This window comes from Egretta garzetta, unplaced genomic scaffold, assembly GCF_000687185.1.
Source record: "Egretta garzetta isolate BGI_Z169 unplaced genomic scaffold, ASM68718v1 scaffold13, whole genome shotgun sequence".
Classification (NCBI taxonomy): domain Eukaryota; kingdom Metazoa; phylum Chordata; class Aves; order Pelecaniformes; family Ardeidae; genus Egretta; species Egretta garzetta.
Window position 1 is genome coordinate 2374081 of NW_009259239.1, and position 26851 is coordinate 2400931.

Here is a 26851-nt window from a genome sequence, read left to right on the forward strand (position 1 = left end):
TAAGCTCCTCTGCCAGCTCCTTCAGCACTCTTGGGTGGATCCCATCCGGTCCCATAGACTTGTGGATATCCAGGTGGCATAGCAGGTCAAAGACTGCTTCCTCCTGGATTATGGGGGGTTCATTCCACTCATTATCCCCATCTTCCATCTCGGAAGGCAGGGTACCCTGGGGATAACTCATCGGGCCATTAAAGACCGAGGCAAAGAAGGCATTGAGTAACTCAGCCTTTTCCTCGTCTTTAGTGACAATGTTCCCCCTTGCATCCTCTAGAGAATGGAGGTTCTCCCTGGAATGGAGGTTCTCCCTGGGATGGAGGTTCTCCCTGGAATGGAGGTTCTCCCTGTCCACAGATGTCTGTGGACTGGCAGCTGGTGCAGCTTCACAGCCTCGGGGAGAGGAGCAGTAGGCTATACCAGTGCAGGGAGGGACGGACATTTCTGATTCGGAACAGCAGCCTGTGCCGCGTTCCTTGCTCTAGGGCCAATGCCAACCTCATTGGACCAATGCTTATACTCGTATTAATGTTCTGTGGCATGCAATGTTTCTCCCTCCGTTCAAATTTTCATCTAATCCCAGCTTGATCAAATGAGATATGCAGCAGCTAAGTCATATTAGAAAAAATTAGGCCATCAATCCATTATTAAGCTGGAAAGTATTTTATATTCTGTGTCTGCCCTCGGGGTGTCTCAGAACATTCCATGGCTGATCTGTCCTGAGTATGAGAGGGCTGGGGTTTAGGTGCTAAAAGATGCATACAGATGCTGAGGGAGTTGTGGGGTTTTTCTAAAAGCATTTGCTTTCCAGCCTTGCAGTTAGCTAGAGCCAAGGCCTAGGTGTTTGGGGCTACAATCTTTATGGTTCTGTTGGTCAAGGTGCTTTTGAAAAAAAACCTCCTGGTCTCTTTAATGCATGTAGCTGCGACATCTAAAAGGTATCGCTGGTTCTGTGGTGTTGGGAAATTTTCCTGAGATGTAGGTAAAGTTCCTTTACTTGTGTCCTTGCACAGATCAGTGTACACTCTTAGAAAATGTTTGTTACATGTTTGCTCTTGATTCTATCCCCAGTTTTTACTGTATAGCTGTCTCTCTGTTTTAACCATAATGCTTGCCAAAATGACCGTCTTTTCTCTATGCTTATTAATTTCCTTCATTAGTCTTCTCTTTTTCAAAGAAAATAGATCTTTATTTTGAGGTCCTTTGTGCAGGTTGTTTCACAGGCTCACAGAACAGCTGATGCTGGAAGGCACCTCTGGCAATCATCTAGTCCAACTCAAAGCAGGGGCAGCTACAGCAGGTTGCTCAGGACTTTGTTAGTCAGGTTTTGCATATTTCCACAGATGGAGACTCCATATCCTCTCGGGACAGCTGGTTTCAGTGTTCAGTAACCCTTAGCAGAGTTCTTAGCAGCAAATTATAACTCCTTCAGATATATACAATGCAGGAAGCAAGACAGTGAAGCATCCAAGATCATTAGCTGATTGTCAGGACCTTGGTCTTAGTAACTAATTGGCTTTGGTGGCTGATCCAGGCATTAGCGATATCTTTTCAAGGCATGATTTAGTACCAGAATAAAAAATCGTTCCAGTTCTGACTTGGGTGTTGTGAGTTGAGGGGGAAGAAAGTATGGGGAGGATTGAATTTTCTTAGTTCAAGTCACTTACTGCATTCTTGAAATTCCACATTTTTGATGTTTGCCTTCTCACCTCATCACTGTCTCAACATGTCGCATTGGATTTGGTGCAAAAAAGAGTTAATTTAAGGCAACCTATGCAAGCTTCTGTGGATAGTGTGAGTCAAAGACAGTATTTTCCAATGGTGTTGTGCTTTGAGCCTAAGCCGCAGAGGAACTGGCATGCCAGGAGTTGAAAAGAGACGTCTCTGTTTTGTGCACACTCAATTTCCAAAGGCAGTGATTGGGGTAGAAAAGCGATTTGAATATGAAATAAAGAGTTACCCAGAGGAAGTAAAGACTAATGACTATATCCATGGCCAGAAAGAGGTGGAGGGCACTGGATGAGATGCATGGCCTCTGTCTGTCCTGCTGACTCCCTGCCCTAAGATCACATGCGTGTTGGCACTCTTTAAGCTGATGACTTGTTTATTTTTTGTTTGCTTCCAGTTGATAGATTGACATTACAGACCTTACCCTCGGACTGCTGTACATCCTTTATAAATTGCTTTAAGATGTTTTAGTGTGATAAGACGATATAAAAATTGAAGTCATTATTACTGTCTGTATCACCAGGGGAATTGGACAGCTGGCATGGATCTGTAAGAGACTTATTTCCATATTTTGTTATTACATTAACCCATAGAATTCTTCTTGTTTATGATTCCAAAGAAAGTTTTCCTAATCAAAAGGTCATCCTCCATAGCATGTAGTGCTTGAGAAACATGGAAGGCCAGAAAATATATGACCCCTGTCATTTTTTATCTGATCAATAACATCTTGCTTTGTTAATAGTAATATCCCAGTATTTTATATTGCATTGTATCAAGATCCCACTAACCGCTTCACAGAACCGCTTGTGAATGAAATCTAGCAGTTAGTGAAGGCTATACTGCTAACTGCTTGGTTTGGAGCAAATATTATGCGCCCCTTTAAATTCTTGGCATTTATCTTAAATTTTTTAATTAAAATAGTCATAAAAATTCTGTACTCATTGCTGTTTTGTAAGGAAAGAGATTGAATAAGGGCCTTATCTTGCTGTGTTGAGTAACACTTTCTGATGAGCTAAATTGTACCATTCATCCAAAAGCCACAGTAATGGTAGCACAGAGGCTGCTGTGTTGCAGAGGGAGGAACATGCTCTTCACTATCTTCCTCTGCTTTCAGAATAAAGCCTGAGAAATGAAAGAAGGGATTTTTAATAATTTAAAAGTGCTTACAGTCAGAACTAGAGGAGGTAAAAATTTGGGTCTGTTGACCCAAAAAAAGTTGAACCAAACATCATGCCGTTTTCCAAGGTGCTATTGACAGAGCTCCAGTGTGATTTGCCAGTATTGGCCAGGGCACCTTTGGATAGCAAATGTATATACTGGGAATCAAGGGTGAGTAGAGGACTGCAGGGCACTCCTCCCTGTACTAGCTCACAGAAGTGGTGAAGACCAAAGGAAGTAAATTTTGGTTTTCTTCTTAAGGTAAAGCTTTGCTTGATGCTTTGGTTCTCTCCTTGGTCCAAATACTTCCTTAGTGTTGGCTCAGCCAGCGTGCTGCCTTCCTCCTGTTTACTTAGCATAGCGATACCCAAAAGATAAGGTCAGAGTTTCACTAGAAAAATCTGGGGAGTGTGGATTGTTTGGGTTTTTTAACATCTACAATCTGCTTGGGACCGTGGTTCAACATTACCCTAATGGTAAAGATAGATAAGTCACGAACTGGGAGTGATTGCCTGCAAAGACTATAGGCTCCTTATAGTTGGACAAATGTCTTTTTATAGTATAAAATATAGTGTAAATAACCGATAGTGTGAAGGGAAATCTCTGGCTCTTTCTTCTGTTTTGCTGTGATAGGTTACTGTTGAGAGGGATTTGGAAGGTTGGACCATGAGGTACAGGGCCCTCCTGAGAAATGGGGCTATTATACCATAGATATATCTGAATTAGAACAATATTCATCCTCAGCATATCTTAAATTGGTAAAATTCACTTTCACTGGTGGTTTCTTGATGGTAATGTAGATGCTTGTTTTCAAGGTGAGGGTCTATTTAGGCACCTGGACCAACTGTGCACTTATAGGGGATATCCTGCTTGTGGCAGACCAGCTGGCACTTAAGAACAGCAGTTGGTTGTCTAAAATGGCACAAGATACGTATTTTACATGCCTAAATGTCTCACAGAGCACCAAAACAATACAAAAAATCAAAAGAAAATGGAGGAGTGAAACATAGATCTGTGACAGTAAGGAAGTACCTAACTGATGAAACAATAACCTCACAGAGCAAGGTATTTCAGGGCTGAGTTTTTTCTGTAGCAAATTATCCTGTCAGAGTGAGAATATTGCATTAATGGAAATCCTTGGGTGATTTTTCTTTTTGCCTTTTGCATCCAGGCCGTGCTTTGCTGAGACTTACTGACAAAAAGCTTGAACGAATGGGCATTGCCCAGGAAAGCCTGCGACAGCACATTCTGCAGCAAGTCCTTCAGCTGAAGGTGAGAGAAGAAGTCCGAAACCTCCAGCTGCTTACACAAGGTATGAAAAATTATTTTGATATGGACAGTTATTGAGATCAGGTAGGAGAAGTTTGCCTGAGGGCATAAAAGGTTACTTGACGTTCTCCCGCAAGAAATGATGCGTGAAAATGCCTCATAGATTCCACATGCTTTCCAAGTTGGGAACAAAAGGTAAAATAATGCATAAATAAATAGAGATGTTCAGCTGCCTGTTTTGCATGATGAATAAGCTCCATCTACAGCCTGATGGTAGTCTTACTTAACTGGCTGCTTACTAAGATGAAAATAATTAAATATAAAGGGCAGAAGTAGTGAACATGCTGTCTTTACAGACATTGTACATTCTGCATTAATTGTTTACTTTCAGTGTTAGATAAAAGAGTAATCTCTGTAACCTGTTTTATGGTAGGAGCTGTCAGTGGAAAATTACCTGTTAGACTCTGTTTCTTGCAGATGGCTGATTCCTTTTTCATGTTGGAGTAATTTTATTGACTTGAATAGAGTTGCTTCTAATTTACGCTGCTAAGAAAACGCAAAACTGTGCTCAATATGAAGATCTTGATTAGAAGACAGGGGAGAAGGAGTAACAAAAAAGCTCGTACATATTTTCCAAGATGTTTTATAATGACTTGTGTTATTAGCTCTCTATTAAGGCTTTTTAACAGCCGTGGTAACATGGAAGAAAAGCAATCGTGGTACCAGTGTGAAGGGACATTTAGGCATCTTCTGCTATATATATGCAATACTTTCTCAATGTTAAATGTTTGGTAGTCCAGTGAGATAGCATAAACCGCATACTTCTGTGGCGTTTTGGTTCAATGCCCATTCTATGTCACATCATATGAAAAAAAATAGAGTTCTTCAGTACATGCAGTGTATTTTTAACAAAATGTCCTTCACACATGACATTATGTTCCTGATTAAGCGTTGCTCACTGTGTTTGGGAAAAGACGCTCTGATTAGTTGAGTAAGCTGCATTTTATCTGAAAGAGCTGCGTCTCAAGTGAATTGTTTCTTCAGGCTTGGTGTCGTGTGGATTGTGATGGGGAGTGTTAGAGCTGCTTCATTTTGCCATGACCTGTGAATATGACCTCACCTCATCTTGTGTCATGTCAAAAGCAGTACACATGCATAAGTGCCTTCCCCAGGTGTTAGGAGCTCTTCCTTTTCACTTCATCCATTCATCCTTTCATCCATTATCCCTACATCCTTTTCTCCAGTGTTGGCTGGGTTCTCTCTTCCCCTACAGATGGAGTGTTACTTGAGAGTTACTTGAGGACTGTGAAGATCTGGTCACCAACCATCACGGTTTTAGGTCTGCTTACAGAAGTTGGGATTTTATTGATACAGGACAATGAAGATCCACTAGTTATATATTTGGGTCAGTTAATCACCACAGTCCAGATAGATTTCTCCATAAACCTGTATTTGGCATTAAGGACTGTGCTTCCAGGCTTCTCCTTCATTGTTTCTCTCTGGTTCCCCTCTGGACACATCAACTGATGTCTGAGTCATGATCAGTTGACTGCCAAGTGGTGACTGCCATTTCAAGGAATTCAGGGCAGCATCCTTTGAGATTTATTCCTTGCCCATGCAGCTGAGGATACAATTTTGGGCTCTGGTAAGAGCATGAATAAACACATGCTGGACTGTGGAAGACAGTTTAGTGGCAGATGTACTAATGTGTGTTTAATGTAGTCTCTCTCTGCCATGTAGAGGGAATGTTGTTACTTAGTCTGATCATATCAAGGCATGCCATCGTATGCTTTATGAAAGCTAGCACAAGCTTACAAACAACTGGTGCCCTGCAGCTCCTGTTGTCTTCCCCCGTAATGGTGCTGGCCATTGCGCGGCACTTCAGCTCCACTCCAGCCTTCCTCAATAGAGCTGAAGTTATGGGGCAGCACAACAGCCCATAAAACATCCCCCTGTGCAGCAGGGCTGTGTTAATCCTATGATCCCAGAGCGGGGGGGACGGTGAGTGATAGGATGACAGCAGTATTCCTATCCCTTATCACCTCATCTACACCAGTTAGAGTGTCTGTCTGTTGAAAGTGCTTGTTTGCCAGTACTACGGTTAAGATACAATTTCTCAACAACGATGCAGTCTGTAAAGCTCTGTGTGTCAATTGTTCTCCGAAACTGGTTCTGTCCCCTTGCCGTTTCTTCAAACTGTGTCCACACATATTCTTATTAAGGTTTGTAAGTTCCTAATCCAGGTTGTTACTGGAATAGCTTTCTGTAAGTGCTTTTCTGTTTTGGAGAACATTTGAAGAACGTTTCTCTTCTGAAAAGTAACACATCTGTGTGACAGCTGTTTCTGCCTCTTGGAAATTACACTTGCTATGGCTGCACTGTCCTGTGCTGTCCTCCAAAACATCCTCCAAAAAGAGGGGGAAAAAAGCCCTCTGTCTCTCACTGCACAGCTCAGGAGACCATTAAGTGAAAGAGGCCGTTAAAGCCCCTTTCTGAATTCATTTAGCACACAAGCTGGGTTGCAAGCAATGAGATCCTAATTCAGAGCCCCCTGCTGTCAGCAAAAAGACTTCCTCTGACTTTGGTTCATACCCCAGTTGAAGCTGGAGCAAACGGGGAAAGTTTTAAAAAAGCGTTATGTAATACTGATCAGGTATTTTAAATGGTTTTGTGTTCTGTTGTCCGCAGAGAAAGTTAACCTCATTTTAAAAACTCAATAGAAAACTAGCATTCTTTTCTACTCCTGTTTCAGAAAATGACTTAAAACCATTTCATTCTTCTTCATTCAGGACACACCATCCAGTCTGTTCTGGGGATCTTAAAGCCAGAATAGTACGTGATTGTGTAATTGAAGGCTTGTCTTGAGTTTTAGGAAGACTTTTCTTTGGAGTAAGAACTGCTTGATTGAAGCTATTATCAGCAGAAACGCTATTCCGACCTCCACTAGGATAGAAGGGCACAGGCCTAACTACTGATCTGCGCTTTTTTCCCAGACTTAGTGATGTTGAGGAACTAATTTGACAAAATATCTTCCAATGTCTTTTGGGGAGATCTGCACACTGTTGGAAACACCATTAATGTACTGTTAACACTGTAAGCCTGGGTTGAAAGATCATTTTTAAAAAAAGCCTTACATAACTACACAGAGAAGTTGTTCTTTTCAGATTTTTCAGTGCGAGTCCTGCTTTTGGCTGGCATAGAAGAGACTGTCCTCAAAGTGGTATAACAGTGCTATGTGTGATTCTGAGCAAAGTATCCATAGACAGCAATCTGCTAATAGGGCTGAGCTTAAGAAGCATTTTTGGATTTGGATTAAATGATACCTGCATTGAAGATGATGTTGGGCCCCCTCCTAGGCTCCTCTGTGAGTTTCATATAGGGCAAAGTGCTACTTGAATATACTGCCAGGACACAGAATGTGCCATATTTTCTTCAAAAAAAAAAAAAAAATGTTCTCTCGCTAGCAAAATGTGTTAGAATAAGACTTTATGCTTCATTGCAAATCATCACAGCTGTTGATACCTGTTGAACTGATTTTTTTCAGTAAGTTTTCTGCTCATCCTGCACTGGTGCTCAGCTAGTAAAAAACATTTGACCAAGGATAACCACAATAAGACTGATTTTTTTCCTTCCTTCAGTTTCCAAAATAGTGCCATTCAAAAGCTGTTATAGTACCCTAGCACTGTATTCTCCCCGGAAAGGAACCAGAGGGTTTTCAAAGATGCACCTCATCTTCTGAGGAAAAATGAAATAAGAGCCATGTATTCTAGTGATGGATCATTCCTGGGTTTTAGACGAACCTTGTAACAGAAACGCTGCCTTCAGGGTCCATGTGGTGAGTAAACCAGGACCATGAACCAGCCCCCCCACTGAAACATGTTACAAGCATTTTTACAGCATTACCAGCCTCTTCATACTATAGTAAAGGCAGGCGTGGTCAAAATTTGGGCTGTTTGGCACTGAATCCTCCCAGGCTGTCAGAAACATGGTGATAGTTCATATTCACCTTATCTGCTTCTTCCTTGTGAAGGTTGAAGGTGGGAGGAACCTGAGCTCTGCCATTCCAGCTTGTATCACCACGCCTGAGGAGATTTGTTGTCATTTTCCATAATCAAAGCCTAGATTTGTACAAAGTACTAGACTCACTCCCACCTTCTGAATTCCCACGTATGAAGACCTTCCCTGTTGTGGTGGCTCAAATACATGGCATGAATTTTCATGAGTAACACACCTGCCTAAAAAAGGATGTGAGTGGTCAGAAAATTTGAGAACGTAGGACCTTGCCAACCACAGAACTGGAAGTTCATTTGGAGTTAAGAGAAGATGATTGCAGCTTGCCCTCCCCCTGCTGTGTAGTCTTTATGGATACAGTAGTATCTGAACTGCTGTTGCTCTCTGTCTTTCATGTCCCTTGAAAAAGCGTTGCTTCAGATCAGCCCATTTCTTTGTCATCCCTGTAATGCAGTCAGAACAACTGAGGTTTATGATAGAGGGTCATCCTGTTACACTTCCAGGATGTACTGTTTTCTTTCCTGGGTACGTTCTGGACTCAAGTTTTTGGCACCCGAGGAATCATGAGTTCCTTCCGCCAGAAATACTCTTTTTCTTCTCTGTAAAAAACAGCAGATGTTGCCTCTGTGAGCGCTCCAGGTAGGCGGTGTGTTCGCCTTCCCAGGCAGCTGGCGGGGGAAGTGTGTAACACTTGAGGAATCTCGGTTTCATGTCCCTGTGGTGGTGTTCAGAGGCATGCAGCATTTGAAATGTTGACTGTCCTCTTACCAGGCACCCATTTCTTTTGTTTTCATTATATTGACCTCACCTTTTTTCTTTTCCCTAACCCTGAAGCTTCCAGCTAGTCAGGAAGGGCCTTTCTTCTTACAGCACAAATTACTATGCAAATGTTTCTTGCATATGCTGCATACATGGCATCTATCCAAGGCATAGAAAAAAACACTCGATATTTCACAAGAGCTCCAGCAAACTTAATTCCCAGCTGATTTCCTTTGGTCTGTGCTCCTGTTGTGCTCCAAAATCTCTGAGAGACCTTGTGAGTTGAAGACAAAGTATAGCATGGAAATGCTGTCAGAAATAACCCCAAAGTAGTAGTTTATCCCTTATCATAGCATCAAAACTGTGTTTGAGTACTCAACATGCTAAATTACCTAATTATAGGTAAAGAAATCTCAACCTTCTTCTTGATATTCGTTTATTATCACTATAGGTCCGTATCCCTCGAGAAGCTCGAGCAGTGGGCTTATGTGGGCTCATGAGGTTCAACAAGGCCAAGTGCAGGGTCCTGCACCTGGGTTGGGGCAACCCCAGGTATCAGTACAGGCTGGGGGATGAAGGGATCGAGAGCAGCCCTGCCAAGAAGGACTTGGGGGTACTGGTGGATGAAAAGCTGGACATGAGCTGGCAATGTGTGCTGGCAGCCCAGAAGGCCAACTCTATCCTGGGCTGCATCAAAAGCAGCCTGGCCAGCAGGTTGAGGGAGGTGATTCTGCCCCTCTACTCTGCTCTGGTGAGACCTCACCTGGAGCCCTGCGTCCAGCTCTGGAGCCCTCAGCACAGGAAAGACATGGACCTGTTGGAGTGGGTCCAGAGGAGGGCTACAAAAATGATGCGAGGGCTGGAGCACCTCTCCTATGAGAACAGGCTGAGAGAATCGGGGTTGTTCAGCCTGGAGAAGAGAAGGCTGCGGGGAGACCTGATTGCGGCCTTTCAGTACTTAAAGGGGGCCTATAGGAAAGATGAAGAGAAACATTTTGCAAGGCCTGTTGCAATAGGACAAGGGGTAACAGTTTTAAACTAAAACAGGGTAGATGAAAGGAAGATATTCTTTACAATGAGGGTGGTGAAACACTGGAACGGGTTGTCCAGAGAGGTGGTGGAGGCCCCATCCCCGGAAACATTCACGGTGAGGTTGGGCGAGGCTCTGAGCAACCTGATGGAGTTGAAGATGTCCCTGCTCACTTCAGGGGGGTTGAACTAGATGACTTTAAAGGTCCCTTCCAACCCAAATTATTCTATGATGCTATAATTCTATGATCCCTTTTACTCCTTTCCATTGTATGTCCTTTTTTCTTGTACCACTGTAGGAATCATAGCACTTGTACTTAACACTGCTCTTTCAAGACTGTAAAACGACTTTGCTACCATCCATTAACGTACAAAAGAGCAGTCTTTGCTGTATTTTTCCCACTCCCAGTCAAGGACATTTGCAGCATTTACAGAGGACGTAGGCTCTGGAGTCAGAAGCTGTGGTTGTTCCTGGGAAGTTTTTTAGACTTTAGGTACTGTTAAGACTTCTGAAAAACAGTGTTTTCAGGTTACAAGTATGCACTGAGGGGTTCTCTATAGTTTTCATTTGCTTTAGCTGAAGCAGTATATCGTACATGTAGTGTGTATCTGAGCGCAGATAAAATGTTTAAAATACATGCATCAGTGATGATAAATACCAAATTCCATCTGTGGCATCAGTTATTTGAATTTCATGTGGCTGGTTTCTAACCTGAATAATAGACTTTGCAGTGCAATCAATGGTCCCTGGTAGGCCATTGAATTACTCTGGTTCTTTTAGTTACCTTTTAGCTATTGCTCTGATGCTAATACATATTCATATCAAATAACCAAGTGATTCAGCTGACAGGTAAAATAAGTTCCAATACACTGGACAATACATTGTACTGCACTCTGGATAGGTTTAGCACAGAATTGTCCTTCAATATGTGTAGTATATTAGTTTTGAGTATGAATAAAGAAACATGTATGCAACTATGAAATCTGTATTGATGAACTTCTACGGCAAGATTTTAGCTGTATAATATTATGATGTGTTTGCATTTTTATGTGTTTCTATAAATAATATTGCAACTCAGTCTACTGGGAACGTATTGGCTGGTTTGTACAATTGCAAGGACATGATTGCAGTTGTCTGGTTTTCTTATTATTTTATTAATGTTGATTTTTTTTCATTCCTAAAAAATTCCTGCTTTTCAAATTTCTCAGAAGTAAGTCTACTGGAAAATGTGGTCTGGAAAGTTTAGTCCTTGTAAGCTAATGCATATCTAAAACTGTCTTACATGTTTGATGTATAGGTATTACATATACACACACACACACACACACACGTACAGATATATGTACATATTTCCCACTCCTGTGTAATTTGGAAAGAGAAAAACCAATTTTGCTCAAGGTTTAAGAAAAAAATTAAAATATTGCTGTTTGTGCTGCAGCCAGTCATGAAAGACTTTCAACTAAATAGGAAAGTTTTGAGCAGTCAGAGGCTGTGATTTAACAACAGCTGTTTGTGATCAGTGCCAGTAGAAATCACTTGTTTTCACCCAGCCGAAAAAAACAGGCTGGTAAAAGGGATTCCAGGAATAGGTACAGTCTTTCACACAGAGTTTAAATAAATCAAGTCTACATATTGTAAGATGGTGCAATTTACAATGAAATATATTTATCATTTCTAATAAGATTTTTCCAGAAATCAGACATAGAATAAAATTAGGGTTGATAGTTGTTTCATAAAAGAATTGAGGAAATCTGAGCCTTAACTATACTTCCAACCCCTTAAAAAGTACATAGAAATTTTCACTGCTGGGCTTCTGGTTCAAAACCTGGCCGTCTTCATCAGCTAACATGTTTATGGTCAAACTGAGTGGATAGCATTGGAAATAAGAAGATAAGCAGTGCCATTCTTGGTTGGATCCAGTATCCCCCTGTCCCGGCACTCTGCCTCTGGCAGTGGCAGATGCTGTTTAGGCAGAGCCCAGAACCCTGGCCTCTCTCTGTGATGCCATCCCGTGGGGCTCCCCAGCATCCGGAATTGCCGCATGAGGAAGAGTACTTCCCTGCCTAATTCTCTTAGTATCTGTGGAGTGTCTGTCTCGCTCTGTCATGAAACAAGTTGTTCACGGCAAGTTTTTTTACAAACTAGAATATAGTCACTGGCAGCCTCAGTGGTGCCGAAAGTGCCAAAGCCAAACTTGGCACACCTTCAGTTGGGTATATATCTTCTGCTTTCCACAGACACTCTGAGCAATCCTACTACCGTGTGCATGCAGTAGTAGCTGCACCTCCTCTGTACCTCAGGTACACCAGTCACACCTCAGGCACATCAGATTAATTGTGCCTGTTGCTCTCCATTGATTGTTACAGAAGCTCAGGATGACTGCCAGATGTATTTGTCTACATGATAGACGACTAAACTTAGGTGAGATCAATTCCCACTCGCTATGCCTAGATGTAAACTCCTATGCTGAAAAAAAAGTTGGTGTGAAAGCTGGATGAATTGCCCTCATCCCTCTACAACTACCTGAAAGGAGGCTGTAGCGAGGTGGGGGTAGGTCTCTTGTCCCTGGTAATGGGCAATAGGATGAGGGAAAATGGTCTGAAGTTGCGCCAGGGCAGGTTTAGGTTGGACATTAGGAAACATTTTTTCACTGAAAGGGTTGTCAGGCTCTGGAATGGGCTGCCCAGGGAAGTGGTCAAGTCCCCATCCCTGGAGGTATTTAAAAGATGGGTAGATGTGGTGCTTAGGGACACGGTTTAGTGGTGGACTTGGCAGTATTAGGTTAACGGTTGGACTTGATGGTCTTAAAGGTCTTTTCCAACCTAAATGATTCTATGATTCTATGAGTTTTGGTAACACCATCTTTCTGATTTTATTAAACTGGTGTTGCTGATGCCTGCATGAATGCCTTCTGTTGGAAAAGTGTTCCATCATATTGGCACTGTTAAGAAACACACAAGTGACTTAAAGCGTTTTTGAAAATATAAAATAAAGTTTTGCTGTTTTGAATCCCTGAAGATGAATGTTGCCAAATAGTTCAAAAGCATTATTCTTCCTGTTGTTACTAGTATTTATGGCCTGTACAATAAAGATTTGTAATTACTGGAAAGATTCAAGGAAGGAGGGAGAAAAACCCTTTCCTTTTTATGCCTTTGCAAAGTTGCTTTTCTAAGTTGTGTAAAAAGGACCTGTTTTATTTAAAAGCTTCTCTTTTTTCGTTCACATTCTTTAAAAGTATTTCTGTAATGTAATTTTAAAAATGAATGTGGTTCTGTTCAAATAGAAGTTTACTCTTAATGGCTTTTATGCTTCATATGATGGAGCACCTTCATTTACTTAGTTATACATAGGCAGTCAGGAGTGTTATGAACTGTTTCTTTATTGCTAAGCAGTATGCAGATTGCTGGCATCTTCCGCAAAGGAAAGGGTGTTTTTTTTAAGCTCTTTATTTGACATGATCATAAAGCACGGGTACTAGCCCAGTGCTTTATGACATGATCAAGTATGATTAATAATTTAACTATGCTGGTTCCCCCTTAAGATCAATATTATAGAATTTTTCCAGTCACTATTTGAATGGATTTTAATTGAAATTGATTCCCTATAAAATAATAAATTGAAGTGTATTACCAATGATCTTGCGGTTCTTGACGTTAAGGAGTTCTGAATTCTAACAAAATTCTGAACAGTTTTCAAAAAATACCTGATTTTCCTCTATGCAGCCTAAGTACTCATAAAGCACCTGTAAGTTGTTGGGTTTTTTTTTAATTTAAATGCTGATTCCAACAAATGACAGCATAAATACAGAAGCCTTGATTTGCAGCATGAATGTGAATGGAAACGTGGCAGGGAATTGGTTTTTAAATAAATCTATTTTTCTGTTTGCAGTTCAGCTACAGCTGTATTATGTGATCCTAACATTTAAATATATACTGTTCTGCATAGTGTTACCTTCAAAGTTTTTATCAGTAAAAATACCTCCTAGTCACCTGACATGAAAAGTTTCCTATACAAAGAAAGGATGCATTGAGAAAATCTGCAGTGAGTAGCTCTGTAAGAGCCTCAGTGCTTTGCCAAAGGTATCACCTGTAAGGGCACTGAGTCAGTCTTTGACCGTTTTTCTCAGTGTAGGGGTGATGGGATGAGTTTTAGGCAGTCTGCACATGGCAATACCACACAGTTCTGAAGCTCCTCAACCACGCTAAGGTTTCATCCACATCTTAGAGCTTATTCTCAGTTAAGCTTTTCCACATAGTTGGAAAAGTAGTTGGTTTATGCACATTTGGCTTGTACAATGACTTCCACCTGAAGACAACTCGATTAGAAAATAGCCAGACTCAGGAATGCACACATCATTTTATATCCAGACAGCCTGGTATAAAATGTCAGGACTCTGATCTGGCGCACTCATTCAACTATAGAAGAGGGCCAGAGCTCATCCTCAGGAGCTGTAGGGATAAGCAAGTTAGAGACTTTTGCATGTGAAAAGTCATGTCAAGGTTCCCCTTCAAGCCTGAGAGCAGTCTGAAGGCACCTACATTGACATGGCCTTAGAGTTTTGAGTCCTCTCCACTAGGAACAGCATTCAGATCTTCCCAGTCAGTTCATCTGGGACACCCAGCTGCGATCAGCTGGCATTAGCTGGCGTTTGATGATGTGAGATGGTGTTGAAGCAGTTCCAACACCTGGGCCTTGAAACAAGTGATTTTGCCATATTCTTTCATTCTTCCCTGAGGCTTACTCTCAATAATGTCAGCTGGCAGACTCTGAAGTTAAGTTCTGGTTTGTTGTGTTGAGAGCGCACTGTTGCGTAGGTCTTTCAGGAGCTGGGGTTTGAGAGAAAGACCTGAAAGAAAAAGAGGTCTTGCACAGAAAAAAGAGGGAGTTCCTGATAACTGATTATGCCTTTGTCCAGGGAGCAGTAACGCAAAGCTTCTGTTGTTAAAACTTATTCTCCAAAGTCCTCTAAGCTGCATGGGTTTTGTTTTCTCTTCAGTGTATGTTGGACGTGGGCATGGAGAAGGAATTGTAATAACATTTCCGTCTTTCTGTAAAGTGTTAGGTTGTTCCAGTCTACTCGAGAAATAAAGAGGAAAGTGTTCTTTCTTATTCTGTTTCTTTTTGTCTTTCATTCCTTTAAGAACTCCTGAGTAACTGAGGGTTGTTGTTAAAATTGGGCCAAGAGATTAATATCTCCTGCTCTAGTTTTCTTTTGTTGATTCTCCTTTAGCCTGAGTGTTTAAAGGGCTGATTAGACTGCAGTTGTCTGCTGAGGATTTTCTTCAGCTTGTTCTGGAGAGTGTAGCTATGTGAAACGCTCTTCAGCCATTTCTTGTGATTTTCTGTCATAAGGTGCCAAGATGGTCCAGCTGTATTTAAGGAATCGTGGATGCTGGAAGGAGCGATCAGCATTGTCTTAGACAACGGACCGGCTTTTAAAAGTGTCGGGCAATTAAGGACGCAGGTAGACTTTGAAAATTCCCTACGCTGATCACTCCCATGGTATCACAGCAGTTACAATTCTTGGTCCAAACTTTAAAGGCTTTGAAGCAAACAAACTATATTTCAGATGAGAGGGACAGGAAAGAGGAAGGGAGGGATACTCCTACCTCTGAAGCTTCACTGCCAAACCATTTGTCACCTGTGTAGTTTCTGAATGCATTTTTCTCTCGACTCAAGAATTGCTTTAATGTGTCCAGCAGTGCAGCTGCCATCCATTCTGTTACAGCTGTTGACTGTGACTCTAACCACTGATATTGTTGACTTTTGTAGATCTCTACTTAAACCTGGAGCATGGTTTTTTGAGGGTCATAGAAAAGCAGCCAGTCCTTACAGCCCATCAAGGTAACGAATGTCTTTTTGCTGGGATGTATTTTCATAAAATGAGACATCTATGAGCTTTTTTTGTCTTTTCCTAGAAATGTTCCTTTAGGTGTAGAGGGTTTTTTTCAGCTATTGATGTGAAAATAGTGTTTTATTTTCTTCTAATCCTGATAAGCTCTGAGTGAATTATTATTGTTTACTGATACTTGCTTGCCAGAATTGTTTGATAAATTTTCTCTCTCCCTTCTTAACTACCAGCTGCTGTGATAAGCACTAAAATGTGTGACCATTGCTTTGTCAGCAACTCATGTTTTCCTTTATTACACTGTTACTGCTATTCTTGAGATCTCTGGTTCCCTCTACTAATGGGAATGTCACTGTGGGAATTCTACTGTACTTCTACATGGCTTAGCTGATCACATGGTAAATCTGATATAAGAATATATTTTTTACTGATTTCTTCAGTGTTTTCTCCTGATCCAGATGATCAGAACCCAGGGCATTTAGGTGAGGAATGTAAACATGCTGGGAACGGAAGAGAGGAATCCTTTTATCAAGGATGTCTCTGGGAACTAGGAGCACCTAAGGCAAGTGTCTTCTTTAAGTTTCTGCTACTTATAATTAATTTGGCTAGAGTCTTTGGGCAAGTCTTTAGCTGACTTAAAACTTGATCCATACTCTTCATGCACACATTCTCTATCAATTCTAGGACAGTGAGTAAATAGCAAGAGTAGCTACTCTACTATGAAGAATAAATTCATGTCTACCACCAGCTATGGGTTGGTTTTATCCCAGTTATCTCTCTTGGAAAATCTGAGACCTCAACTTTGCTCTTGGTTCTACGAGGGCAAATGAAGGAGTAATGCTCCATTGATTTCAGCAAAATGTGAAACTAGTTAAAATGAGAACAGGATCAACCCCATTTTTCCTCTACAGTATGAAACTATAAAGCCCATTCAAATCAATGAAGGGTACCAATGGCTTTGCTGACCTTTGGATCAAATCCATAAACCTTTTTAGTAAGTTAATTAAACCCACAAAATACAGAAACATAAGTGTTCTGTTCTCTAACCCAACATAGGTCTTTCAGAAATTGAAAAATATGATCCCTTGCCAATTTTATTGTATCAAAAATACAATTTTTATGGTTTGTACTCTTTAGAACTTTTTTCTTAACTATATAAAGCCTATTTTTCACTTGGTCTCAAAATCTCTTTTGATGATGTACACTGCCTATGTTATTAGCAATCCTAATTTCATTATCACTGTTGAAAATGAAACCCACAAAACTTGCTTTTATCTTACTCTTTTTATTCATGTTCTTTACTAAAATGGCATAATCAAAGATAAAAACAAGTATACTGTCTTTTAGCTTGAGCAGTTTGAAGTGTCTTTGTCGCATCTTACATTAGCCAGCTAAAAGTTAGGTGTCTGGTTGAATTCATTGCTCGCATTCCTCAAATAATCCACGAAGAACGACAGCCACCTCCAGAGATAATCTGTGCCCTTCTAAAACAGATGCCCATGATAGGTGCAACACATTGCCCTCTGGAGGTTCCTGCCTCTGTCAGCTGGAGGACTCGCCATCTAATTTGGGATAGCTGAAATTAAATAGAGGAAAAGTTGGCAGTAGCTCTTCCCATTTTTTGCTTCTCACCATGAAGCATATAACAAGTGACATTACCCACTTTTAATTTGCCACCAATCTTCCAGTGCCTTAGTCTATTGATTTTATTGTCTTTATCTGTACCTGTTATCAAAATTTGGTTATGCTATGCCCTTAAATTGCTTTTTTTTTGCTATAATTAATAATGTCTTTCATTTTCTATTACTTTCTGTGTACATTTTTTTAACTGAGCTAACTGATGCTCACTGGTAGTAGAATTAAAGCACCAACCAAAAAGGCTAAAATTAATAAGTTACAAGTTCTGGGTTAAGAGGTTTTGGGGTTGTTTTCTTACTTGCAATGTAAATGGTCCTTTAGTCTGAAGCAGACGAGGACTCATTTTATATACAGTCTTGGGACAGGGTTATAACTTACCTGTGCTTTGGCAATTTTTCTGAGACACAAGTGCTTTAATAACTGCAGTTAGACAGATCCTAGTACTCTCAGTTCTTCTTTTCATCTGGCTGTGGTTGAGCCTGACACAAATATTTAATAATAATAATAATAATAATAATAATAACTAGGGCCAGTCTTACACAGGAAGGCCAGGACCAGGCTGAGAGTCCCAGATGAAATGTTTATTGGGAACTAAACTTTTACTTTATAATTCAGAAAACTCACTGAAAACTTCTTCCCTTTCATATAATTAGTTAGTACAGGCAATGAAGGTGTAAGTCTCTTGAAAACCATGAACTTCAAAGTTTAAATTAAATAGAAAAGCTGGTAAAACCTATCAAAAAATGACTTGAAATAATAACACAGAAAACCGACTGAAAAGCCAAGCTGCTTCACATATCTTTTGTTTGGTTTCTGTGTCTCCCTTAAAGCTCTCTTGCATCCTCATGCAGCTCATTCGTTTTATTGAATGCTAAAGCCTTTTACCATCTGCCAAAAAGTTTTATTTTGGGGTTTCCTCTTATGTGGGAGGGTAGTTTCCTCCTTCCCTTCGTGCTAGTTTCATTGCTATCTTTAGGACTCCGAGACTACTGGAGACCTTCCTGTCTCCTCCTTCCTTGCTGCAAGTTCCTGCTCCCGGGGGCAAAGAAGAAAACAAGAACTGAAGGTGCCTTTTTGTGCTGGCTGGCTGATGCAGACGGCTTTTGTTTTAAACACCGGAGCCCAGTTCCTGGAGAGCAGGGCTGCGTGGACTCTGCAGGAACGTTCCCCGGAGTGGGTGTTTTTAGGAACGGTTCCTGTGTGAAGGTGCATGTAACTGCCCGGTGCTTTGGCTACAGAGTGCAATGGGCTTCTGAAAAAGGGTGCTGTGACCTGTAGCGTTTGCTCTAAAAGCAGTTTACTCCTCTCTATTTGTTAGTCTTCTACCTCAGCACATTAATCCAACCTGTTCTGCCGCTGTTAAGAGTAGCTATAGCCCTTTAGTTTCTTCCTTTTATGGGAACTTTTAGATGTTTATTTTTTCTATGAACATATTGATTTTTTATCTTTGCCTTCCTTGTGCTGTAGAGAAAAATAAGTGAAATTGGAGGTGTCACATTTGCAAGGGATAGAATTGCATCTTTTTCTTTTTTTTATTCCTGAGAGCAAAATAAAGTAGATGCCAGTCTGGGTTTTTCAGCATAGCTCTCAAGGATGCAGGGATTACAGCTGCAGTGGGATGTGAGTATCCAGGTGCCGAGCCATGAACACGGCAGGAGGAGGCTGTGAGTCCTGGTCAGGCACCTCCATTTAAATCTTTGCTGTGGAGCTCTTCAGGTACCTGCCGTCGTCTCTCCTTGAAGTAGATGCTACCTGGGGGAAACAAAGGGTGCTGCCTCTTCCCTTCAGCCGCTACCTGCTGGGAGTGAGAGCAGCCTCTGTCCGAGGAGCGTACAGACCTGTTATTGCCTGTCCTAATTTGCTGTACAGCTGAGCCTGTGACCGGAGGCAGCCTGGATGTGGAGGGCACAGGCACAGGGAATTGCGCTGGGCATCTTGTCACCTCCTGAGAGCTCTGCCAGGATCCATATCAACCACATTATGCCTCTGCTGAGTGCATTTCTGGCTTTCCTTTTTGTGATTTTTTTTTTTTTTTTTAATCACTGGCATTACACCCACCAGCATGTCAGGTAGTAATAGGAATGTAATATTATTTTATTTGTGATTAGCTCATCTCTTGGACTCTGAGATGTTCTAATCTCTATCCATCCATCGTCACCCTGCTCTGTCCTTCTTTGGTTTATTTACTCTCCCTCTGTAATTGAGAACTTTATTGTTGATCACCATGAAAAATTGTCAGTGCTTAAAAATAAATGATCCATCTTCCATCTCTTCAGTGCATCTAGTTTTTATGGCTATAGAAATCTAATGAAAGGTTGAAATGGGGATGAGGAGGATGAGGGTGTCCCAGGGTGTTACCTAAATGTTTGATCTACAGATTAAAAGGGATGCTGGGATTTCTGTTCGGGAAAGAGCCAGTAAAACTGCCCATTTCTTAGCACTGGATATTTTAATGACATTCAATTCCAAACTCCAAGTACAGCATTGCAGAGAGAGGTCAGTGGTGCCCATTTCTAACAGCAGAATGGTGCGACATAACACAGCAGCCTGAGATGGCATTCTCCTGAAAAATAAGAGGGCTGTGTGAAAAAATTTCAAGCAGGAGACACACATGTCTCCTCATTTAGAAAGCCAGGCATTGTACTTCCGAATAAACAGTTTTCCATGTTCTCTCCGTCACACAGACGCACACACATGCACACACTCTAATTGGATAAAAACATAAACAGTAAAGTAAGGATATGATTAAAAATTAAACAGCCACTGCAGAAACCATCAATAGTAAGTGCTTATTAACTTACATGTAACAGCATGCTGGTGTGATAGCTTCAAATTGGCTGCCGCAACTGATTTGCAGCAAATAAGGCCAGCTTTCCAAAAGGGTATTTCTGGTTTTCAGTAATCAGACCCTCAGCTCTGATTGCTTGTTTTGTTCCTTCACAATTTTTGCCAGCCATTTTAAGTAACTGATAATATGCATGACTTTCTTGAACTATAGTGGGTTATATGCTTAATCCTTCACCCCTGGTGCTTAGCAAGAATGAGACGGTATGGGTCTGACCCAGCTTTGTCCTATCTCATGCATTGTGAGGCTTCTACGATTTGCCCCTCATCTCCATCCCCTTTTTCTGCAGGGCTTCACCAGAGCCCCTATCCATTCTGTGACCCACCTTGCTGGCTGTTTTTTGGGTACGTGCTGCATGATCAGCTGAAGGGTGAAGCTGCTTTATACATATTCACCTGCCCATCCTAGTGCCACAGCCACACGTGCACACCTGTGATCTGCAGACCAGCTCCCCCTGGCTCTGCGTGGCAGAGGCTGCAGTTTCTGGAAACGGTCCCTTTCCATTCCTTCTTATAACATCCATGCCCTACTCTCTTGTCTGACCTGCACGTGGAGGCCTGTGTACCAGAGGACAAGATGCTTGGCCGTCTTGCTTCGGAGTCAGTATCAGCATGGTATTGAGCTAGAGCAAGTCATTCTCCATAGAACTGTTACAGCCTGCATTCAGGACAGGCACCCCGATGTTAGATTTAAACATTTAGGGAGAAGTTGAAACAAGGTTAAAGACCTCTCAAAATTGGGGCTAATCTGGCAGGGCTGAGCAAAGCGTGATCTTTTCTAGTGAGCTCTGTCTTCTTGGATGTTTGCTTTTCAGGTGGGTTGGATAATATGGATAAGTGACTAGTATATGGTACAAAGGAGCTTTTGCGGACTTGTTTCCTACCTTGATGTGGCCAAAACTGAGTGCTGCTCAATCCAGAAAGCAGCTGAGCTTTGTGCTTGTTATCTGGGTCTCCAGTGTTCATTTATGCTAGAGACCTCCTTCCCTCTTTTCTCCTGCCAGTCAAAAGTGAGAAATGAGTGGGTGTTACTTGAGTTAAAAATCTATAGCCAGCCCAATATCAGTGGGTTGTACATATCCTGTAAAAAAAAAAATTTACTCTAATTCTACCTTCCTGTGAGAAAGTAGCACATACCCTGAACAGCTGCCAAACTCCTTGAATGTGGCTGCAGGTGGCTCAAATGTGGTTTTTGTTAAAACACAGCTGGAAGATGATTTCTGTCATGAACACCTCAGCCCTGTCAACTGTTTCTGTGCTTGTTCTGCTCCAGTTGGTGTGGTCCATGTTTGGAGTCATACAGCGGTTGGCTCTTTGGTAGCTGCTAGCACTGTAGTTCAACGTTGGCTGCAGCCACGCTTTGGGGAGCTGGACAGATGAGTGGCAAATACCAGAGCGGCTGTTGTCCTCTCAGGGTTCCCTGCGGTCGCTTAGACTACTGACTTGTGTTGTGAGGGGTATGAAGGCTGTCCTGATAGGGGTGTTCATGGTAGGAGTTTCTGGATGTAGCAGCAGAATAGTGTGAGAAGGGATATTGTAGCGCTAACAAAATAGTGGAGGACATTATAAGGAAGAAATTCTTTACAATGAGGGTGGTGAAACACTGGAACAGGTTGCCCAGAGAGGTAGTGGAGGCCCCCTCCCTGGAAACATTTAAGGCCAGGTTGGATGGGGCTCTGAGCAACCTGATCTAGTTAGTGGTGTCCCTGCTCACTTGCAGGGGGGTTGGACTAGATGAGCTCTAGGGGTCCCTTCCAACCCTAAACATTCTATGATTCTATGATTCTATGATAATGGGTGTGAGCCTGGTCTGAGGTGAAGAGCAGGGAGCCTGCGGCTGCTGAGAGCCACTGCTGGAACCAGGATCCTGGGTTAGGTGGACTCAGTATGGGCTTCACTCTTGCTTTCTGTGCTTTGTTTCCTGACTTTGTCGAAGCCTTTCCAATATAGTTGCATCCCTGTCCCAGCCACCAGTTCTCAGACCACGGAGACCAAGGATTCACAATGTGCCCAGGTGGAACACAGGAAAAAGGGTGGAAACCCACTGGCTTAGGCTGGTAGAGCTGAATTGCTGTCAGCAGCAGAGGGAAACCTCTCCAAAATGGTCTCAAGTGTACAGAATACCGCAGGGAGCAATTCCTTTTCTTCTCGATGTCCTGAAGAACAGATGGATCTGACAGGTTTACTGCCTTAAGCTGTCTTGTTTTATCAGCACATCTGATCTAGGTGCTTGACAGATTTGCCAAACATAAAATTAATCCATGCCCAGTTGTATGGGTTTTTGCATCTCTAGTTCCAATTTAGAACTATTCTCTTTATTGTCCAACTTAGCCTGTGTATAAGTGAGGTATTTTCATTGAAAATTAAGGGAAGACAGAGACAAACTATTACAAGTGCAGACCGATCTTGTGACCTTTAAAAGCATTGTTTGGCATCTTCAGCTTTTTGGTTCAGAGCTGTGTCTGAGATAGGAAAAATGTCAAACTCAATCCAAAGAGGCCAGGTTGAACCATACTGGCAGCAGTGAAGCTAGATTTTGTACATGTTACAGCTTGAATGTCAGGAAATTTTAAAACCTATGCTACAATTGCAAAACCATGAAATAAAAGCTTTTTGAAGCCAGCAATATGTTTGCTCAAAAGTTACTGCAACACAGTTCTGAATATCAAAAGCTGATTTTATTCACATCTACCCCATTCCTGTTCCTTCCCTGCAGCACATGCTTGGATTCTATGGGGAATGAGGCAGCAAGTGCTTCTACATCTTTTTTCTCAGCAAGGTCTCTGTCATGGTTTTTTTTTTCTTCCTCTTTAAAAAAAATCAAAGAACTAAAAATGGTGTTAACATACTGTAGTATTTCCAACAGTTGCAAACTGTGCAGTCCAAAGTGGCTATGAAATATTTAATGTGATTTTAAATTAAAACTGTGCTGTGTATTTACTTTTTAAAAGAAAAGTACATTGGATTTATTTGAACTTCAGACAGCATAATAAAGTTAGATCTTACAGGTTCTTGTAATTATTTGAGTTCATATTTTTCAGCGTATAGCAGTGAGTATTTGCTGCTGAAATGCAAAGGAAGTCAGACAACAGAATTGGTGAAAGTCGCTGGTTAAACGCCTGCTGTTGAAGAGCTAAACTCTTTTTTGACTTCTGCAGGTGCAGAGATAATATCTTTTTCATGTTTGTTCAGCTATTTCAATTCAGTGACTAGTTCATTCAAAAGTAAGAAACCACTTGGGAGAAAAAAAAAAGCTGAAAAGCTTGTTTTCCTCTTTTAATCTATAAACAAAATCTGTGCAGTAGAGAATAAGATCTACCAGTTCTGGGATCTTGAGAAATTTGGTAACCAGAACCCAGACATTCAGTTCATCAAGTGAAGGTAATGTTTCCTTGCTTAATGAGACTGATTACTTAAGAAGTATAACGATAAGCTTATTTTTGCCTTGAGTATGTAGCTTATTTGGAAAATACTGTTCTTCAACATTTTTATTGTATTCCACTTTTACATACTAAGATCAATTTCACAACTAGAGCTTAACGTGAATCCCAGAGAAAAAAAAAAAACTAGTCAACCCTAGTCAGAAAAATCTATCATTAATTGTATTTCACTTTTACATACTAAGATCTATTTCACAACTAGAGCTTAACGTGAATCTCAGAGAAAAAAAAAACCTAGTCAACCCTAGTCAGAAAAATCTATCATTACTCATGGCCCAAATATAATGGGAATGTAAGGAATGAAAATCCCTCACAGCATCCTTCCGGACAAGTTGTCCAACGGTGGGATGAGCGGGTTCACAGTGCGCTGGGTGAGAACTGGCTGAAGGGCAGGGCTCAAAGGGTTGTAGTGAATGGGGCTACATCTGGCTGGTGAACGGTCACCAGCAGTGTTCTTCAGGGTTCAATTCTAGGGCCAGTTCTCTTCAATACATTTATCGATGATCTGGATGCAGGAGTTGAATGCACCATTAGCAAGTTTGCTGATGATACCAAACTGGCAGGTGCTGTTGACTCTCTTGACGGACAAGAAGCCTTGCAGATGGATCTAGAGAGATTGGAGCATTGGGCTATGATTAATGGGATGAAATTTAACAAGTCCAAATGACAGATTCTGCACCTAGGACAGAAAAATGCTGGGCACATGTATAAACTGGGAGAAGAGTGGCTGGAGAGCAGCCCTGCAGAAAGGCATCTGGGGGTGCTGGTCGACAGCAGGCTCAATAGGAGCCTGCAGTGCACCTTGGCAGCCAAGAGGGCAACCTGCATCCTGTGGTGCATCACACACAGCATAACCAGCTGGTCAAAAGAGGTGGTTATCCTGCTGTAGTCAGCATTGGTGCAGCCTCATCTTGAATACTGTGTGCAGTTCTGAGCCCCACAATTTAAGAAGGATGTGAAAGTCCCTGAATGCATCCAGAGGAGGGCAACAAAGCTGATGAAAGGGCTGGAAGGCATGTCCCATGAGAAGCAGCTAAGGATTAGGGCTTATCTAATTTGAAGACAAGGAGGCTGAAGGGCAACCTCATTGCTCTCTGCAGCTTCCCAAGGAAGGGAAATTGAGAGGGAGGTGCTGATCTCTTGTCCCTGGTATCCAGTTATAGGATGCATGCGAATGATTCAAAGCTGCACCAGGGGAGATTCAGGCTTGACATTAGGAAACATGTATTTCCTGAGTGGGTGGTCAAACACTGGAACAGGCTTCCTAGAGAGGTGGCCGATGCCCCAAGCCTGAGGGGGCATTTGGACAATGCCCTTTATTATATGCTTTAACTTGGTCAGCCCTGAATCAGTCAGGCAGTTGGAGTAGATGATCATTGCAGGTCCCTTCCAACTGGAATAGTCTATTCTAGTCAATTATATTCTAAAATCAATCAAGAGTTGTGTATAAGAATGCTAATCATGGAAATAAATATGTGTAGGTTGTGCTAACTGAAATAAAGAAATGCCATGTTTATGGAGTGCATGGAGTTCCACCTGGGGATGGATGAGGAACTGATCAAGAGCTTATGGGTCAAGATTAAAGGGAGGGCAGGAATAGGTGACGTTATAGTGGGGGTCTGCTACAGGCCTCCCAAGCAGGAAGACCGAGCAGATGAGGCCTTCTATAGACAGACAGGAGCAGCCTCACATTCACAAGCCCTGGTCCTCATGGGGTATTTCAACAATCCCGGTATCTGGTGGAGGGGCAACACAAAACCCATCCATGATGTTCCTGGAATGTGTTGATCATAACTTCTTTCTCCAAGTGATAGAGGAGTCAACGAGGAGAGGTGCTATGCTAGACCTTGTTCTCACCAACAAGGAGGGGCTGGTGGGGAATGTGAAGCTCAAGGGCAGCTTTGGCTGCAGTGACGATGGCAAGATGGAGTTCAATCTCCTTAGGGCAGCAAGGAGGGCATGCAGCAAGCTCACTATCCTGCACTTCAGGAGAGCAGACTTTGGCCTCTTTGGGGATCTGTTTGGTAAAGTACCATGAGATAAAGCCCTGGAGCAAAGAGGGACCCAAGAAAGCTGGTTAATATTCAAGGATCACCTCCTCTAAGCTCAGGAGTGATGCATCCCAACAAAGAAGTCGGGCAAAAAACGCCAGGAGGCCTGCATAGATCAACAAGGAGCTCCTGGACAAATTCAAACACAAAAAGGAAGTCTACAGAGGCTGGAATCAAGGACAGGTAGCCTGGGAAGAACACAGAGAAACTGTTCAAGCAGCAGGTTAGGAAAGCTAAAGCTCTGATAGAATTAAATCTGGCCAGGATGTCAAGGGCAACAAGAAAAGCTTCTATAGGTATGTTGTTGATTAAAGGAAGACTATGGAAAATGTGGGCCCTCTCCAGAAGGAAACAGGAGACCTGGTTACCCAGGATATGGAGAAGGCTGAGATACTCAATGACTTTTTTGCCTCTGTCTTCACCGGCAAGTGCTCAAGCCACATGGCTCAAATCACAGAAGGCAAAGGCAGGGACTGGGAGAATGAAGTACCGCCCACTGTAGGAGAAGATCAGATTCGAGACCATCTAAGGAACCTGAAGGTACACAAGTCCATGGGACCTAATGAGATGCATCCACAGGTCCTGAGGGAACTGGCAGATGAAGTTGCTAAACCACTGTCCATCATATTTGAGAAGTCATGGCAGTCTGGTGAAGTTTCCGCTGACTGGAAAAGGGGAAACATAACACCCATTTTCAAAAAGGGAAAAAAGGAAGGTCTGGGGAACTACAGGCCAGTCGGTCTGACCTCTGTGCCTGGTGAGATCATGGAGCAGATCCTCCTGGAAACTATGCTATGGCATGTGGAAAATAAGGAGGTGATTGGTGACAGCCAGCATGGCTTCACTAAGGGTAAACCATGAAAGTTGGGAAGGGACTTTTTACAAGGGCATGTATGTAGTGATAGGACAAGGGGTAATGGCTTTAGACTGAAAGAGGGTAGACTTAGATTAGATATAAGGAAGAAATTCTCCACTATGAGGGTGGTGAGGCACTGGAACAGGTTGCCCAGAGAAGCTGTGGATGCCCCATCCCTGGAAGTCTTCAAGGCCAGGTTGGATGGGGCTCTGAGCAACCTGATCC

At 42.1% G+C, this 26851-nt stretch overlaps 1 protein-coding gene across 1 annotated transcript in view; it reads left to right on the top strand.

Annotated features, from left to right (window-relative positions):
- The window catches only part of SAMD12 (sterile alpha motif domain containing 12), a 96732-nt gene extending 70975 nt beyond the window's left edge, over window positions 1-25757 (top strand). Inside the window, 3 exon segments of the mRNA XM_035891588.1 lie at window positions 4052-4192; window positions 15722-15793; window positions 25528-25757. Coding sequence (XP_035747481.1) covers window positions 4052-4192; window positions 15722-15793; window positions 25528-25757 — 443 coding nt within the window.
- Window positions 25758-26851: the final 1094 nt, after the last annotated feature.